Below are 16225 nucleotides of genomic sequence, written 5' to 3'. Positions count from 1 at the left end.
GATAATCAGCAAACAATCTGAGAAATAACAAGGCTAGAGCCACAAATTCCATGTCAACGTGTTGCAATATATTATATAGAAGACGGTAACTCAATAATTTTCTTTCTTTCACCTAACTTGTCATTTAAGGCACTGCACCAAATTCAATTCCATTTATTGTTCTTAAAAAAAAGAAAAAAAAAAAAAAAGAGTTGGCTTCTTTCAAACTCAATAATTTTGTTTTGTAGTGTTTGGTTTTTAAGTAGGGGGCGGGAGGTGCCGTAGGCGATGAATAGAAATTAGTTTTGGGGTTGGACTGATCTATAATAATGTTAACAATGTAAATGAATCAAGTTAAAATAGGAAGCTAACAGGAAGGAGACCATATATAGATACATACATGTAACTAATATCGTCTATATAATTGATCTTCATTCTTCAACTTCAACCATGCATCATACATATATTTAAGTCTCTGTCTATTATCATTTGAATTATATTTTCTTCAGAACATAGTTAAACAACTCCAATTTGGAGCTTTAATTGATACGTTTTAGCTTAGCTAGGGGCATAATTTTACTTTGGAGAAGAACAGACGTATATACAATATACATATATAAATGGCAGGTGGGCTGATTGATCTGTTCTTGGTTGCTTCAATCCCAGTGTTGAAACTGCTCATATTAACTGCGCTTGGCTCATTTCTCGCTTTCACCGCCTCTGATATTCTTGGTGACAATGCACGCAAGCGTTTGAATTCAGTAAGTTTATACATATATACATATATATATATATATATAGCATATATATAAAAAACATCATGAATATCGTGCGTACATGTTGATCAATGTCGATGCACGTACGTACGAAATGACACATACATTATCCAATATGTATATATACCACATCGTCATGAAGTCTTAAAATTGTACATGTCAATGTGTGTGTGTTTGTGCGGCCAGCTAGTATTTTTCGTGTTCAATCCAGCATTTGTGAGCAGCAACCTGGCCAAAACCATTACTCTTGAAAGGATTATTTCATTGTGAGTATATTGATATATTATATTCTTTCGTATTCACTTTTAATTAGTTTTTTCTACCCTTTTTTTCTTAGTTGCAATTCATTGTATATGCATGTGTGTGTGTGCATAATGTAGGTGGTTCATGCCAGTGAATATCATGAGTACGTTTGTGATAGGATCTGGGTTAGGATGGTTGGTTGTCAAAATCACAAAGCCTCCCCAACATCTCAAAGGCCTCGTTCTAGGCTGCTGCTCAGCAGGTACGTATATATATACGTATATACATATACACACACATATATATATATATATGATTAAGATTTAAGAGTTAGAAATTATCTGTAATTAGGAGATGAAGATGATTATGACTGTTATGATGAACAGGAAATTTGGGAAATCTGCCAATAGTAATAATCTTAGCAGTATGCAGAGAGAGAGGTAGTCCATTTGGAGCACCTCATCTTTGCCATTCCTCTGGAATGACCTATGCTTCTCTTTCCATGGCCGTATGTTACTCTTACCATTTTCTCCTCTGTGGCAGTTCTCTTACTATCAAATGCAACCATTCTGTGTATCTATATGGATTGGCTGATTTAGCTTGTCTGACAATGAGATACTAATGAGTGTTTGTATGTTTGTTTGTTTTTTCCCTTATTCAATGTATACATCAGATTGGAGCCATTTCCTTATGGTCTTATGTTTACAACATTGTCCGAATTTCCTCAAGTATGGGCAACGCAGATGACCCAAAACGCGGCACAAGACCTACTAAAGGAACATCAGACTTGGTAGATGGTAATTTTTCAAACTCAGAAGCACTGGTTCTTGGAAAGGACAACTCTGTGTCTGCGGACCACGCATGCCATGCAAAATACAAGGGGGAGAGTAAGGTATGATGGCACAGACCTCCTTTTCTATACACAAGGAAAACATTTTAGTTTCAAAACGTGAATTTAGGGTGCTATTATGAATTTGTGATTAGTGTTGTGTGTGGCAGGTGCCAATCTGTAATCAGATAAAGCACTACTTAACAACGTTGTCAAGCGACATCAATTTGAGGGCGTTATTCGCGCCTTCAACTGTAGGAGCGGTATGTGCTTGCAGCTAGCTCAGATTCCATGTCTTACTCTGAGACAGGAGAGTTTAGAAATAAAAGCTTCTAATCGTTTCTTTGTAATAGGTTGTCGGGTTTATCGTAGGCATGGTACCCCAAACCCGGAAATTGATAGTTGATGACGGTGCCCCTCTTCTTGTGCTCTATGATGCAGCTTCCTTGGTGAGGTAAACAAGATAAAATTTGTCCTAAAGTTTGGTGTTTGAGAGATCTTCATCTTAATTTCAAAATGATGCGCACTTCTTAGTCTTTTTTTTTTTTTTTTTTTTTATTTGAATCTTTGTGTGCTAGCAGTGACGCAGCCATCCCAACGGTGGCCCTGATAATGGGAGCAAACCTTCTTAAAGGTGATGAAGTTAGAGACTCCCCTTTTACTATTTGATGCCACACTTTTGTCTATAGGTTTAGGCCAATAATAATTAGTTGTGGTTGTGCAGGGTTGAAAAGGTCTGGCAGTTTGGCGAGGGTGATCTGCGGAATTATAGGAGTTCGGTACGTGGTGCAGCCTGCGATAGGCGTTGCAATTGTGACAGCTGCAAAACACTATGGGGCACTGCAGTTGCGGTTGAAGGATCCGCTCTATGAGTTTGTTCTGCATCTGCAGTACGCACTCCCTCCAGCGATGAACATTGGCACAATCACCCAATTGTTTGGAGCAGGGGAGAGTGAGTGTTCTGTTATAATGCTCTGGACCTACGCTTTTGCATCACTCTCCCTTACTCTCTGGTCGACCTTCTTCATGTGGCTCGTCACCTGATATCATCATTCATTCATGATTTTGTTTACACTGCTAAACAAAAATATCTACCGAAAATTTAGCTGGAAGCTTTTATTAGCAAGTCTATTATTCCTCTGAACCTAGAGAACATGGATATCTGCCAAGAATCTTTCTGGAAGCTTTTGTTAGTATTAGTGTTTTATTCCTCTTAACTATAACAAAGAAAATAAATTTAGTTGATCGTACATCGATCTACTCAGAGGACTTTCAACTGAAGATCGGCATAGCCAAGTCGGGTTTTGTGTTTTTCGAAGAGCTGCTGAAGTTGTTCAACAAACTGAGCATGCACTTGAGAGACCTGAATAGTTTGATTAAACGGAAGAAGAAAAAAAGCGTCAAGTTGTTGGCTAGTGGCATTGGAGATTTTAGCTATCATCTGTCTTAAGCTTTGTATTTGTTGTCTAAAATAAATACAAGTAAATTAATATTTAGCAGACAGTGTCCAAGCACTAAGTTGTAGTGATGTTTTATGAGATGCAATAGAGTGGAGGAGTAGCCTTTGTCATATGCTACTACTTAACTTGCACGTTTTGTGTCTTGTTTCATTGGGGTTTGCCTAGTTGCTTTCGATGAAATTCTATCTTAGTATCAAAAAGAAGAACAAAAAAGTAGTAAGTTCCAAGTCTTCATTTTTCTGTAAGCAGATAGTGGATAGTTTGCAGTGCATTTACCTCTTCGGTGGTGGGTTGCGGATTCTTGGTGAGTGGAATTGGTTTTCCGACCACCACATGCATTGGGCGTCTGTAGGGGAAAGGAGATCTGCATTGGACGAATAGGTTATCACTATTAGCTGTGTTTTGGTGTTGTTGGACACATTTGAGTTTTGCAACATAATAATATGTATACACACACACACACACATTACCCAAATATTCCCCAGAAGAAAATAGGGGTGAACTTGATAGCCCTTGAGAACTTGAGAAACAACTTCCCCCTCGGCTTCCACCAATTGTAAACATTCGACTGGAATGAGTTCAACCAAACATCATAAACGGCTAACATTAGACTACGAACAGTTACTGAAACATGTTGTTGCTGTTAATAGTATTAACATAATAATGTTGGGAGTTCAATACAAAAAGAAACACTAATAAAAGAGAAACAACCTGGCCGAAACAGAAAACGGGAACGAGGGGCAGGCCCAACTCCATGGCAACGCGGACGAATCCCCTTCTGGAGTTGAGGAAGGCAACCTCGGAGCCGTGTTCCATGAGAAAGGTCTCTTGGACGCCGCCAGGCACCACAATGCAGCTATAACCGCTGCGCAGGAGGGACACGAAGTTGGCCTTCGTGGCGGGCGTGAGGCCCAGCCAAGTCCAGATGTGCCTCAGGAACGGCGCGTAGAATACGGCGGTGCTGGCCAACACCTTGATCTTGGGGAGAGGCATGAAGCCGGTGAGGTCGGCGAGCGCCACCACGCCGATCGGCAGCACCGAGTGGGGCTCGTAGCCGAACACGTAGGCCCTGTCGGGAAGGAAGGCATCGATGTCCTCGACGTGAAGGGTGAGAGGGAAGTAGCTGCAGGCGTTTCTGCATATGAACCTCGAAATCCTCTGGCCGACTTTGCTCTGTTCGTCGATTGGAATCAGCATAAGCACCACCAGCAATCCCAATACCCTGTTTGTAGAACAAGAAGAAGAATAATAAGATTCAATTAAAAAGAAAAAAAAAAGTTTGAAACTTTTTGAGGAAATCGATCAATCGAATCGAATGTTAAAATCAAAACAAGCAATCAATGAAAAAAGTAAACTCACAGGAGAGAGTAGGAAAGAGGAAGGAAGAAAAGAGAGAGGAGGAGCAGAAGGGCGTTGAAGTGAATGCTTCCGAGCCATATGGAGATGGCCACCAGAGTTTTTAAGAGAGATGAGTAAGAATAAGAAGATCCTCCTCTGAACACCTTCATACTCATCTCCTTCTAACTTGTCAGTTTTCAGTCATCTAAGATTCCTAGGAAAGCAAAGCAAAGGAATGGATGAATCTTTCTTCTTCTTCTTCTTCTTCCAAACTTCTCTAGACTTGTTTGGTTATGGTGATTTTTAACTTCACATTCACTTTGGTAAATACGTCATTTAACATCCAAGGTTTGACCAACTTCTTTTATTCTACCTGCGCAGTCACCACCATTCACGTGTTAGCTTAGCTGTCGCCCTTTTTTCTTTTTTCTTTTTTCTTTTCTCTTTTTTCTTTTCTCTTTTCTCTTTCCCTTTTCTTTTTTCCTTCATATCTTTTGGAAGTTTTACATATACACGTAGAAAAGAAAAGGTTTCCCAAATAAATTCCCTTTTCTCATGTCTTTTGTTTGAGGATGAATATAGATAACTTAAATAACGCATTTACTTGGGCATAAATTAGAGTCAGCAGGGTTCAAAATGAAGTATCTCAGTCAAAATAAGTTATTTACTTACCTTTTAAAAATTGGAATGAATTTACGTAAAATTATTAATATACTTTTTAAATAAATTTTGTATTTTTAATTTAAAAAATTAATTGCATATTTATTATATTAGAATTAATCATAATTAAAATATTTATTATAATAATAAGGTAACAAAATAATAAATATTAATAAACACTCACGGTAATTCTATCAAATACTACATGGGCAATTTAACAAACATTCAATTCAATTCACGGAAAACAAAGACCTGTTTAGAATTAATCTCGTTTTTATTTTTCACGTTTTTTTAGAAAGAAAAAATAAAAACGTTTTTAAAATTACGTTTGCGCAATAAAGATAAAAAACATAAATGAAAATGACTTTTTAGTTTAGTATAAAATGAGAGAGAAATGAAAAATGACTTTTAGTTGTTTTAATTTTTTGTTTTTGTTTTCTCATCTCTCGAGCCCAGAGACATTAATAAGTTTTTCTTTATACTGAAAATAATCTCTTAATAAAACTACCAAATACATTTTTAAAAATGATTTCTGTTTGAGATTGAAAACGTTTTTATTTTCATTTTTACACAAAAAAAAACATAATCATTTTAGAACGAGTTCCAAACGCGTCAAAATATTCTAATTTTTAAGATACAATCAACAATTAAATGCACAATTTAAACTTGAATTCAATAAATTAAAGAGAGGTAAGAAGAGAAGTTCACAAATAAAGTTCTATAATGGCTCGGTAAAAATTGCCTACACCCATTATTGCTGACCTATTCCACCACTCGACTTTTTTCACTATTTAATTGTCTTTTCATCACGATCAATCCACTTTACAACTGGTGAATCTTTTTACCCGAAATACACCTGACCTTTTTTAACCGTCTATTTTTCTCCAAAAATTGACTAACCAACCAAAACTCAATTCATGTGTACATATATCACAACATTATATGGTATTAAATTTACAATATGTATATATTATAAATAAGGAAAAGAAGAGGGTTTGATTATGGTTTTGTTACCAAATGATCAACACGATCCAGTCTTGGGAGAATAGGAAGATTACGAGATGTTTAACAAGTAACTTAAACTCTCACTCTTAGAAAGATTTTACACAGAGAAAAAAGACTAGGACATAATCAGGTCACACTATCAAAAAAAAATTTCAAGGTAGCCTCAACAGTGTGTAAGAAAATTAAGAGAAAATTTAAAGAAGTACGTAAGTACTCTTTGGAAACTTTTAGATTTTAAGCAATATAGGAACTCTCTATAGCATTTTTTTTTCCTTATTATAATGACTAAATGAATAGCATGCATGCTAATTATAATGACTAAATGAATCTGGCATTTTGCAAATTGTTAAGTATATAGCTCAAATTCCATAACTAACATCCCGGTGGAAACCAGCTCAACCATTTTCTGAAATGATAAATGTTTTTCCATCTTCTGTGTTTTCGTTTTCCCACAATGGGCAGCTGATGATGATGATCAGCCTCCAATGTGGAAGTAGAGGCAGAGCTAGACCCCCAAGTCATTTTGTTTCTCTCATCTTGATCCGTCTGATCCACGTGATCATGATGATGTTGATGGCGATCACGACGATCTTCTACTTCTAGGGCCACCCACAACTACAAAATTAAAAGCAACCAAAAGCCTCATATCAGTAATTATTCTATATATATATCTCCGTGTGTGTGCGCGCGCGCGCGCTGTTTCAAAAAAAAAAAGAAGGAAAAGAAAAGAAACCTGTAATACTCGGTTCTCGAGTGTAGCTAGACGATCCATCAAAGTGCCTCTGTAATGAACTTCCTCCATTGCGCTTGACATTGGCACGCTCTTGTTTTCAACACTTGACCAATTAACATCAACATTAATCTTCTTGTTATGCCTCTCTTCCAGAAACTGCAGCTGTTTTCCATCAATAATTATTAATATACACATTGCCATATGGTTTTAGTATCAATACATATATCACACCTTTATATGGTATTAAAATTACAATATGTATATATTATCTATAAGAAAAAGAAGAGGCCGTTTGATTATGGTTTTTGTTACCAAACGATCAACACGATCCAGTCTTGGGAGAATTGGAAGAGATGATGACGAAGTAGTAGTTGAGATGATCTCCATCTCCTGCTTCTCCATCAGACTCCGTGTTTTTTCTAACTCAGTCCTGATTCCTAAATCCTACGCATGCATTAATACTAGTTGAGGTGCTTTTATTTTATTTTATTTTTGATATTTTAGTAGTAGTAGTAGTATAATAATAATAATAATAATAATAATAATAATAATGATAATAATAATAATAATGATGATGATAATAATAATAATAATAATAATAATAATAATAATAATAATAATAATAATAATGATAACAATACTAGTAATGACTTCAATGAACGCACCACCTAACCATATCATGAATGCATTAAATGATGACCTACTCCCCATACCACGATAACGATTATGATTTTCTCTCCATATCTGTTTCATTCGTGTGTATATATATGTGCAAAAAAAACAAAACAAAACAGAGCAATGACATGTCAGATTAAAATGCATGGGTTCCATATATGTGTAGGTCAAATCAAAGGACTGACATATCGAGTTGGAGCCACACTACAACTTAATTGAATGAAGCATTGTCAGTCTATTCAACAACAAACTCTTGCTTTTGTGACACTCTTAATTAACTTAAACACAACTACGTATACTGTTACACTTGCAATTCAATTCTATGTATTTTCACTCCGATATGAGGGACCCTGCATCAAAGATTCAAGAAGATATGATCAAGAGTCAGTGATTTGAACAACCACGGTTGCCTGATATTCTTTCGGAAACAAAAATAACGCATGATTGCAGAGTCTCATACATTTGTACTAGTGTGTTATGTTATCCGCTCTCTCTATATATATATACACGCGCATTCAAACTATACATCTTAACACTGCTACGCTGACAACTCTTTCTTCCTCAACATATCAATATTACAAATGCACCAATTTGAAGGAGATCTTTAATCAGCTATTGTGGAATGCCGGCCATCTGCTCCAAAAATTCTGCCCGCCCTGCGAAACTCATGATAAACAAACATTACATGGAATGCCGCCCGTCAGCTCTGTCTTTTGTTGGTCGCTCTTCTTGGATTTCCTCCAGATCTTCGTTGTCCCCCCTCCTACCTGCTTGCTCCTTCCAATAAGCCACCAACTTTTTCAACCGGGCCACCTCTTTCGATGAAACATTTTTGCTCGGGTCATTTACAATCGACCTGACTCTTGAAGCATACCTGAATGACCACAAGTGTTGACGCAGATGTTATTCACATCATCAAATAAATGACCATGTCGGACTCAAACATGCATCTAAACCTAGAACTAACTTGAGGGCTACAAAAGCATCTTCCCAGACCTAGCACAGTTCCTTATTAATGATAACTGTACATTAGGAGAATTTATTGCACTATCCCAACTCAATGATAACTGTACATTATGAAAGACAAACAAATCAAGGAGAGAAACGAGAAGCACAACATACATGAGAGAATTGTATGTCTCATCCAAGTTTGATTCAGCTGGAGACACATTGACGAACATGAGTGTTTTAGCATTACCGCCAAGTGAGTCGCTCATTAGCATTGTTAATTTGTGGTTCCGATAAGGTATGTGTTGACCACCAGAAGACAAAGCACTAATAACATCTCCCAACGCTGAAAGTGACTTGTTGATGCTTTGAGCTTCTTTAAGTTGACTTCCTGAGGAGCCTGACTTCTTGACCCTTTCCGATCCAGCAAGATCCACAAAACTTAGCTAAACAAATATGAAGTAACAATTATTAATAAACATGCCAATTCCAACCTAAGGAACCACCTCAATAGCAGCGCAGAAAATGAATACATAGAATGCATGAATCCATTACTAAGTTGCATACCAGCGCCCCTAATCCTTGTTTATCATCATTGGTGGTATAGTATTACCTTTCCTCTTGCAACAGACTGCGTTTGAAGGTTGGTACTTTCAATAACAATAGAAAGTATAAGGTGAGATCTTGAACTTTCTTCGTTCATTTGAGTTCCGGATGTATGGCGTTGTTCAGATCCTCTCTGGATAATGCTTTTCAATTCGTCATAAGTTGATATTGATAAAACCGTCACATTTTCGATCGATACCATTCCCTAAAATTACAAATCAAACAAATATAAAGTAGACACAGGAAACGTAAATTTAACCAACGAAATGGAAGCATATCTGAAATCTACAAGTATTATACTTGTTTGATAACAAATAGCAGGCTTCGATTCATAGGAAACCTAAAAACTGTAGAGATAGGAATCATAAGTTCTGTGGAAAAGAAAAACACCTTTGAATCTTTTTTAATTTCCAATTTCAATCGTTTTGCATTCTTGGGTAATAGAAGATCTACAAGCGTATCTTGATATAACTCAACCATATAGGCCTGCACAAAAATAGCAACGCTACCAAAATCAACACAGTCAAAAACAAATATATTCTATCGGTGAAAACTGTTCATTGTATGATAACTACCTTTAGTGAGAAGGAGAATTTATTGCCATCCCGTTTCAAAATTTTAAAAAGTTCTGCAATTGCTCGTGGAGTGAGTCCAGGATTTGTCTCTAATCCATATATTGTAAATGTCTTTCCGGAACCAGTTTGACCATAAGCAAATATGCAGACATTGTACCCATCTACAGCAGATTGCACCAAATACTGTAATAGTCACCAGAAAGGTAAGTATTATGAATTAAGAATTACAAACAATGAACATGAGAGTTTCAAAGGAAGTAGAAATTAATATTTCACGTGGTGAACGTATCACTTGAATTGAACCAAACTTACCCTGGTATCTTCAAATACGTCTTCCTGGGTGGCGTTGCCATCGAATATGCAATCATATGTATGTTGCTTAAGTTTACCATCCTTCCATGAATGTTCAACGGTAAACTCGTCTAAAGTTGTAATTACATCTCTTTCTTGTTCAGCAATCTCTTTTTCGCTAAGGGGTCTTAAACGACAAAACACTCTGATCTTTCCTTTCATATCTGAAATGCAACCAAGAAGAAGAAAAAAGAGAGAGAGAGAGAGAGAGATTTCAGCTGCTTCACTAGAAAATGCAACATCAAGCTTTATACAGAAGATGTATATAAAAGAAATTTAACCTTCGATAGTATTAAAATAGCGCTTCCTTAAAAGCTGTTCTTCCTTGTAGAGCACTTCCAACTCAGCAAGCTGAGCTCCTTGCATCCTCAAGATTGCAGCGGTTTGCTCATTCTTTCTATCAATGTCCTAAAGTCGTGGATACATGTATATGTATGCATCACATTGCATCCAGAAACCAAAACAGAACTGTGAAGACAGGTAATCAAGTGCATATAATGCACTCACCTCTTTCATTTCTCTCAATTCATCTAGTTCTTGTAAATTATTTTGCAAAGTGGCCAAATCAGAGTTCTTGGCTGCGAGAGTAGATTTGGCAATAGCTAACTCTTGAGTAATCCCCTCAAGCTTCTTTTCAAGATCAAACATTTGAAGTTCTAAAAATTTGCGCTCTTCCTCGTATTTTCTCTGAAGCAATTTGATCTGAATTTAACAGCTTTTGTGAAGAAAGCTAGAAATGATAGAAGGGGAAAAAAGAAGAGACAGAAAAGAAGTCACTCTCATATGGAAGTTATTACCTCATCAGCTTTCTTCTTTTCAAGTCCAGACATCCTTTGCTCCAATAAAAGCTTTTCATCTTTCAGCCTCTTGATAGTTTCTTCCGCTACGTGCAACTCCTCCCTTCGAAGCTTCAACTCATCTTGAAGCTTGTAAATTGCCTGCATTGATACAATTATTCTATGAGCCATGAGTTGCTATATTAACTCAAGTTTTTTTTTTTTTTTCTTAAGTTCAATTAATAGCATGATATTCACAAAAATTTACCTGGTTATTTGCCCCGAGCTGGTCTTTTTTAGAATTGTTCTCTAGTACATTACCCAACTTCACCAACCTTGCTTCCATGTTTCTTTTCTCTAACAATGCAGCCTATTGAGTATAATTATAGATATCAGAATCCTTTATTTCTATCATGACTTCATACTATATCTGAGTAACGTCATATGAAAGGGCCTAACTATAAAGATGCTCTCACTAACCTGGAGAGCCATGTCTTTTTCCTCATATAGCGATGCAAGTCTTTCGCGTTCAGATGTAACTTCCGCCAAGATTTGCTTCTCCGATCTCAACGACTCTTTCAAATCTTCCAACTCTTCTCGCACTTTTGCTGCTTCGTTTTGTTTCTCAAGCAATTCTCTTTGCAACTACATGAAGAGATGAATTTTTTTAAGTGAAATACCTTCATACGGATGATAAATTCATTAAGACAAGGACAACAAAACCTAGAGCTCAGTCAGCACAGAAAGCAAATATTATTATTGGTTTTTCCATTCTCTCTCAGCTGTAGGAACTGAGAACTCTCCTGGAAACTTTCTAAAATATTCACGAAACAGAAGTCAAGGAAAAAATTATGAAATATTATCTTTGGCACAATAGTTCATTGGTGTTTATATAAGTGTAAGACCTTAAACACTGTCAAGCAAAAGTAAAATCCAACACCGCGAAAGTTCATATTGTTCTTCACTTCTGAAATTGCAACAATTTTAAACTCAAAAGAACCCGTCAACCATTCCCTCGGCCATAGAAGAAAAAACCTTAAGTAATGAAAATATGCAATATAATTGACCGTGGCTTCATTCAGTAACCAGCTTAAACAATCAATACTTATGTTTCGTTGAAATCATACTTGATCAGCATTCCTCTGAGATTCTTCAACAGCTTTTGACAAATCCTGAACACGTTTTTCAAATGCTTCCACATTTGATGATTTAAAATTGTTAGAAAAGTCTCCGTTTACTGAGCCACTGGCAGCAGACCGAGCTTTAGAGTAACGCCGTAACATGACATCATTTATATGTGTTTGAAGAGCAACACAAATTTCTTCCCCCTACATGGTGCAGAAAAATCAGAACTTCCATAAAACTATAAAGCTATACAGAGTGGTGAAGCTTGAGAACTTCTAAAAGAAAACCAGTGTAAAGTTAGAAAGAAGTTTAAACCTGCTTGGTTTCAAATTGAAATATGTGAAGCACGCCTGCAACTCTCATCTTAAAAAACACGGCAGTGTTGCTACTTCCAAATTGCATTATGTCTCTTAACTCGGCTGAATGTAAGTATTCTTTTGGCACTGGACGAAAGAAATGAACCTGCAGAAAGACGAAGCAAAATATTCTCAGTAATGTAGTAATGCAAGTCAGCATTATATCGTGATTTTTTTCCTTGGCATGTCATGACAGTATAACTATACACATTTGTAATACTTACACCCCTCTTATTGATGCCCAAAATAATCCGTCCCGGCAAAAGTCCAATAGGGTCATCAATCTTTCGTACACTGAAGAAAACTGAGTTTCCATAAGGAAGTGTTTTCAGTATTCGCAAAAATTGTTGTCTTGCATCGTCTTTGGTCAAGTGTTCCTACCAGAGACCCGAGCCAGTCAATGATTCTTTCACAAAATTTTAAACTTATAACAACCTTCTGAACTTAGACTCACCATCGAATGGTAACGAGAGAGAATATCCAACTCCCATTCTCGTTTTGCTCGCGTTATCGCAACTTGTCTGGGTAGGAACCGTTCTAAAAGTGAATTCCAGTCACTAGAAAATTCAATTCTAACAAGTTAGAATTATTGCCGTAAAATTGCAAAGTCCAACAAGTGGGCATTCATTTTCTACGTATAATAGTAAGAGCAAGTAGAATTTATTTTAAGAATAATAAGAGGAAAGAAACAAGAAAAACTGACGTGCATGATTCTGGAGTATCAATAAATCCAATTTCAACCAAGATTTGCAATGCAGACAACTGTGCAGCATCATCCCTTCCAACAGGATAATTGCCCAATATATAATCATGTTGTAACTGTAACAATATAGCCAGGCATATCAAAACTTAGAGGTCGGAGGGTATAAGAAAATACAAGAAACACTTGGTTCACTGATTAAAAGCATCATTAGTAATAATTCATACATTGTGTGTGTGTGTGTTAAAAAAAGTGTAGAAGTAACCAAAAATTCTTCAGCCAGAACTACATACTTGCACATACGACAACTGTACAAACATTGGATCTGATACAGCTTCATCTGATTCCCGAAACAACTTTTTCTTAAATGTCAGCTTGCAGTGCAGAATTTCCCCTTTACTTCGTTCCTTTGCCACCTTGAATTCCGCCAATAGGTCCCCAATATATTTGTTGTCATCTAACCCAATGTACTCCTCTGCACAAGAACAAATTGCATATAAGACGAATATCAATGGTTCCTCAAATAGGAACGAATTGAGTGGATGAAGAAATACCATTTCCAGAATCAGGTGATTTTGAGCCAGTCACAACCTTGCGGCATTCAAAAAGACTAAAGCTAGAGAATGCTGACAATTTGATTATCCCCGCAAGTTCCTAAAGCGCATGCGGATTCAGTTAGCAACAACTAGTCTCTATGACTAAGAAGGGGTTACAACTTGAAAATAAAATATATAACCACTAAGGGCTGAGAGTAAGAGCAACAAACACGTCGTCCTCTATGTTTTATATAATGGCGTCTTTATCGAATATCGACGGGGTTGAATTCTCTCTCTAATTATCCGGTGCAACAAATGCTCATATAGTCATATATAGAAATATGAGAAAAAGACAGTAGGGGATGAAATACCTCGACAGCATCAGCCACTGTTGTGGCCATGTCATAAGTGATTTCTTCAAAAGTTTCGTCCAAGAAAAATACTATAGTCGTGAGCTTTCGACCAGTTAAGAGAGCTTCAATCTCCTCACGCCCCGGAATAGTTTGCCTAGGCCCAGCCTTAACGGAACGCTTTAAAGCGTTTAAAGTGTTTAAAGCCAGCACTCGAACCTCAGACTCGGCATTTACACCATGCGCTACGTTATGAACATACTCAGACAAATAGGCACCGATGTCCTTGCTAGGAGGCATGCAGGAGGCACACAAATACATCAACTCCCATGCTTTGACCAGGTATTGCCTAAGAAAAATTAATTAGGACAAGATCATCACGCACCTTCTGAATGTTTGTTTTCCCACTAACATTATTTATGGCAAAAGTTATAAAGCACGAAAAGAGGACATTATGCATAGGCCAGGCATTTACCTGTCAGGATTGTTCCGAGTTTGCTTTGAAATCTGAACAAACAGTTCATCCCGAAGGTCTATTCGCTTTAACGTTTGCTTATAGAGTTTTCCAACGAGCTCGATTCGTTCATCGAGGCTTGCTGGAGCGAGCCGGTCAGAGGGATGATCGACTCCCATGTACTTGAGAATGATATGGAACAACTTTGTGGCCTTACTGACCAGGTCAGCGTTAGTTTTGAGTAACGATGTTGGAATAGGCACCTGTTAGAGTTATGAAATTTGATTCATTAAGAAACATAAAATGCGCCAAAATCTTGCAAAATGTAAGAAAGAAAAAGGAAAGGAAAGGACCTTCTGGAAGCACAACATATCCTCAAAGGTGAACTTGTCACCGATTTGAGGTCCGGCGGATTTTTTGGAGAAGAAGCCGCGTTTGGCAGAAGACTGAATCTGTTTGTGCATTAGTCTTAGAAATGCCTCAACCTGAAATCGCTCGATCAAAGGGATGGCGCCGGCGAGCTCCGCCGGAATGGCCATCGACAGCGACGTCGGAGTACTGCAGGAGAAATTGGTTATTTTATAGGTCTGGTTTGCAAAAGAGAGACAATATGACAACAAATTGAAAATGAAAATGAAAATGAAAATGTTTGTTGTTGGTAGTAAAGTTAGAAGGAGCTTACGGAGGGGCCAAATGGGAGGAATCACTATCAATAGAGTAAGAGGAGTCCTCGTAGTCATCTCCTTCTCCACCATTTCCATTTGAAACATTAATGGAATCCTCATTCCCCACATTCCCATTCCCGTTCCCGTTCCCATTCCCATTCCCATTTGTTGGGCTAAACGACGACCTATTATTATTATTAGCACTACTGCTTCGAGCCATTGACGACGAACAAATTCCCTTTTTCAAATTTCTCTACCAACAACAACAACAACACTCCAGATTTATCACAAAACAACTCTTTTATTTACATTTTTGTTTCAGAGCCAAAAAAAAAAAAATGAAAGAAAATCCAAAAAATGAAATGCAAGTAGATCGAGCTAGCTAACTAGCTAAATCATTAAGACGAACAAATCGAAAGATATTTTTTGAAAACTGACGACCAAAAAAAAAAAAGAAGAGAGAGCGAGAGAGAGAGAAAATGGAAAAAAGAAGAAATATTACCTTGAAAATGAGGGAGAAACAGAGATCTCAGAAAGTGTGAAGAAGAAGAAGATCAATTCATGTCCACAACAAAACAACCTGAAGAGAGAGAGAACTGCGAGACTCACGAGACTGTTCTAAATGCCCATCTTCTTTTTCTTTTTCCTTTTTTTTTTTTTTTATTTTTATTTCTCTCCGTCCCAGTCTCAACTTCTTTTTTAAAAAGAAAAAAAAAATTGATACAGATGGTCCTTAATTTTTTTAATAAATGATCATTTAGTCTTTATTTTTTTAATTTTAATAAAATAATTCCTAACGTTATTAAATGAATACAATTAAGTCCTTTTCATTTAGTTATGTTAAATTAAAATTAATCATGTATAAAGTATGTAATCTTAAAAAAGATGATATTTTAGTAAAATACCAACACAAGGATATTTTGCCTTGCACATGATACTATCACTTGATTGAACTAAATTAACAAAATTATTTCATTAAAAATAATTTAAAGTTGTTTGTACTTCGTTCATTAAAAAATAGTGAGTTGATTTATACGGAGAATATTTCAATAACTTTAGTGAGTTGATTTATACGGAGAATATTT

The 16225-nt window shown here is 36.6% G+C and overlaps 3 protein-coding genes across 6 annotated transcripts; 1 reads left to right on the top strand and 2 right to left on the bottom strand.

Annotated features, from left to right (window-relative positions):
• The first annotated feature begins 357 nt into the window (after nucleotides 1-357).
• On the top strand, nucleotides 358-2871 carry LOC21390461 (protein PIN-LIKES 3). The gene is made up of 9 exons (XM_010104929.2): nucleotides 358-740; nucleotides 942-1021; nucleotides 1136-1260; nucleotides 1385-1506; nucleotides 1672-1890; nucleotides 1998-2090; nucleotides 2181-2281; nucleotides 2409-2461; nucleotides 2552-2871. Exons 1-9 carry the CDS (start codon nucleotides 600-602, stop codon nucleotides 2869-2871), a joined length of 1254 nt encoding a protein of 417 aa, XP_010103231.1. The 5' UTR covers nucleotides 358-599.
• Nucleotides 625-4932, bottom strand: LOC21390460 (diacylglycerol O-acyltransferase 2D). 4 transcript variants are annotated; one of them, XM_024170002.1, is made up of 6 exons: nucleotides 4647-4932; nucleotides 3999-4509; nucleotides 3758-3855; nucleotides 3564-3651; nucleotides 3079-3190; nucleotides 2786-2867 (listed from the first exon to the last, which is right to left on the bottom strand). In XM_024170002.1, exons 1-5 carry the CDS (start codon nucleotides 4799-4801, stop codon nucleotides 3089-3091), a joined length of 954 nt encoding a protein of 317 aa, XP_024025770.1. In that variant the 5' UTR covers nucleotides 4802-4932; the 3' UTR covers nucleotides 2786-2867; nucleotides 3079-3088. The 4 variants fall into 4 exon arrangements, with proteins under 4 accessions (XP_024025772.1, XP_024025771.1, XP_024025770.1 ...); XM_024170004.1 differs by lacking the exons at nucleotides 2786-2867; nucleotides 3079-3190 and adding an exon at nucleotides 625-699; XM_024170003.1 differs by lacking the exons at nucleotides 2786-2867; nucleotides 3079-3190 and adding an exon at nucleotides 636-707.
• A 3033-nt stretch (nucleotides 4933-7965) lies between these two features.
• LOC21390458 (kinesin-like protein KIN-14E) lies at nucleotides 7966-15792 on the bottom strand. The gene is made up of 23 exons (XM_010104926.2): nucleotides 15643-15792; nucleotides 15158-15393; nucleotides 14829-15033; nucleotides 14497-14738; nucleotides 14043-14370; nucleotides 13690-13789; nucleotides 13429-13610; nucleotides 13139-13254; nucleotides 12890-12992; nucleotides 12660-12812; nucleotides 12395-12541; nucleotides 12082-12282; nucleotides 11435-11599; nucleotides 11223-11324; nucleotides 10976-11116; nucleotides 10686-10880; nucleotides 10460-10586; nucleotides 10140-10342; nucleotides 9828-10010; nucleotides 9643-9738; nucleotides 9260-9457; nucleotides 8821-9092; nucleotides 7966-8572 (listed from the first exon to the last, which is right to left on the bottom strand). Exons 2-23 carry the CDS (start codon nucleotides 15358-15360, stop codon nucleotides 8380-8382), a joined length of 3855 nt encoding a protein of 1284 aa, XP_010103228.1. The 5' UTR covers nucleotides 15361-15393; nucleotides 15643-15792; the 3' UTR covers nucleotides 7966-8379.
• Between the last annotated feature and the right edge of the window lie 433 nt (nucleotides 15793-16225).

This window comes from Morus notabilis, unplaced genomic scaffold, assembly GCF_000414095.1.
Source record: "Morus notabilis unplaced genomic scaffold, ASM41409v2 Scaffold341, whole genome shotgun sequence".
In the NCBI taxonomy this organism is placed as follows: domain Eukaryota; kingdom Viridiplantae; phylum Streptophyta; class Magnoliopsida; order Rosales; family Moraceae; genus Morus; species Morus notabilis.
Note: the sequence above shows the minus strand (reverse complement) of the source record. Positions and strands in the feature narration are given on the sequence as shown.

Excerpts from the sequence above, each read along its gene's own strand:
- LOC21390458 (XM_010104926.2), bottom strand. The coding sequence starts at position 15,360 with ATGGCTCGAAGCAGTAGTGCTAATAATAATAATAGGTCGTCGTTTAGC. Across the intron at positions 12,993-13,138 it reads GATACTCCAGAATCATGCAC|TGACTGGAATTCACTTTTAG; the intron begins GTCAGTTTTTCT and ends TGAATTTTCTAG. Across the intron at positions 10,881-10,975 it reads AAAAGAAGAAAGCTGATGAG|ATCAAATTGCTTCAGAGAAA; the intron begins GTAATAACTTCC and ends TGTTAAATTCAG.
- LOC21390461 (XM_010104929.2), top strand. The coding sequence starts at position 600 with ATGGCAGGTGGGCTGATTGATCTGTTCTTGGTTGCTTCAATCCCAGTG. Across the intron at positions 741-941 it reads CACGCAAGCGTTTGAATTCA|CTAGTATTTTTCGTGTTCAA; the intron begins GTAAGTTTATAC and ends TTGTGCGGCCAG. Across the intron at positions 2,462-2,551 it reads GGGAGCAAACCTTCTTAAAG|GGTTGAAAAGGTCTGGCAGT; the intron begins GTGATGAAGTTA and ends GTGGTTGTGCAG.
- LOC21390460 (XM_024170002.1), bottom strand. The coding sequence starts at position 4,801 with ATGAGTATGAAGGTGTTCAGAGGAGGATCTTCTTATTCTTACTCATCT. Across the intron at positions 3,856-3,998 it reads CCGTTTTCTGTTTCGGCCAG|TCGAATGTTTACAATTGGTG; the intron begins GTTGTTTCTCTT and ends AACTCATTCCAG. Across the intron at positions 3,652-3,757 it reads TTCTTCTGGGGAATATTTGG|ATCTCCTTTCCCCTACAGAC; the intron begins GTAATGTGTGTG and ends CGTCCAATGCAG.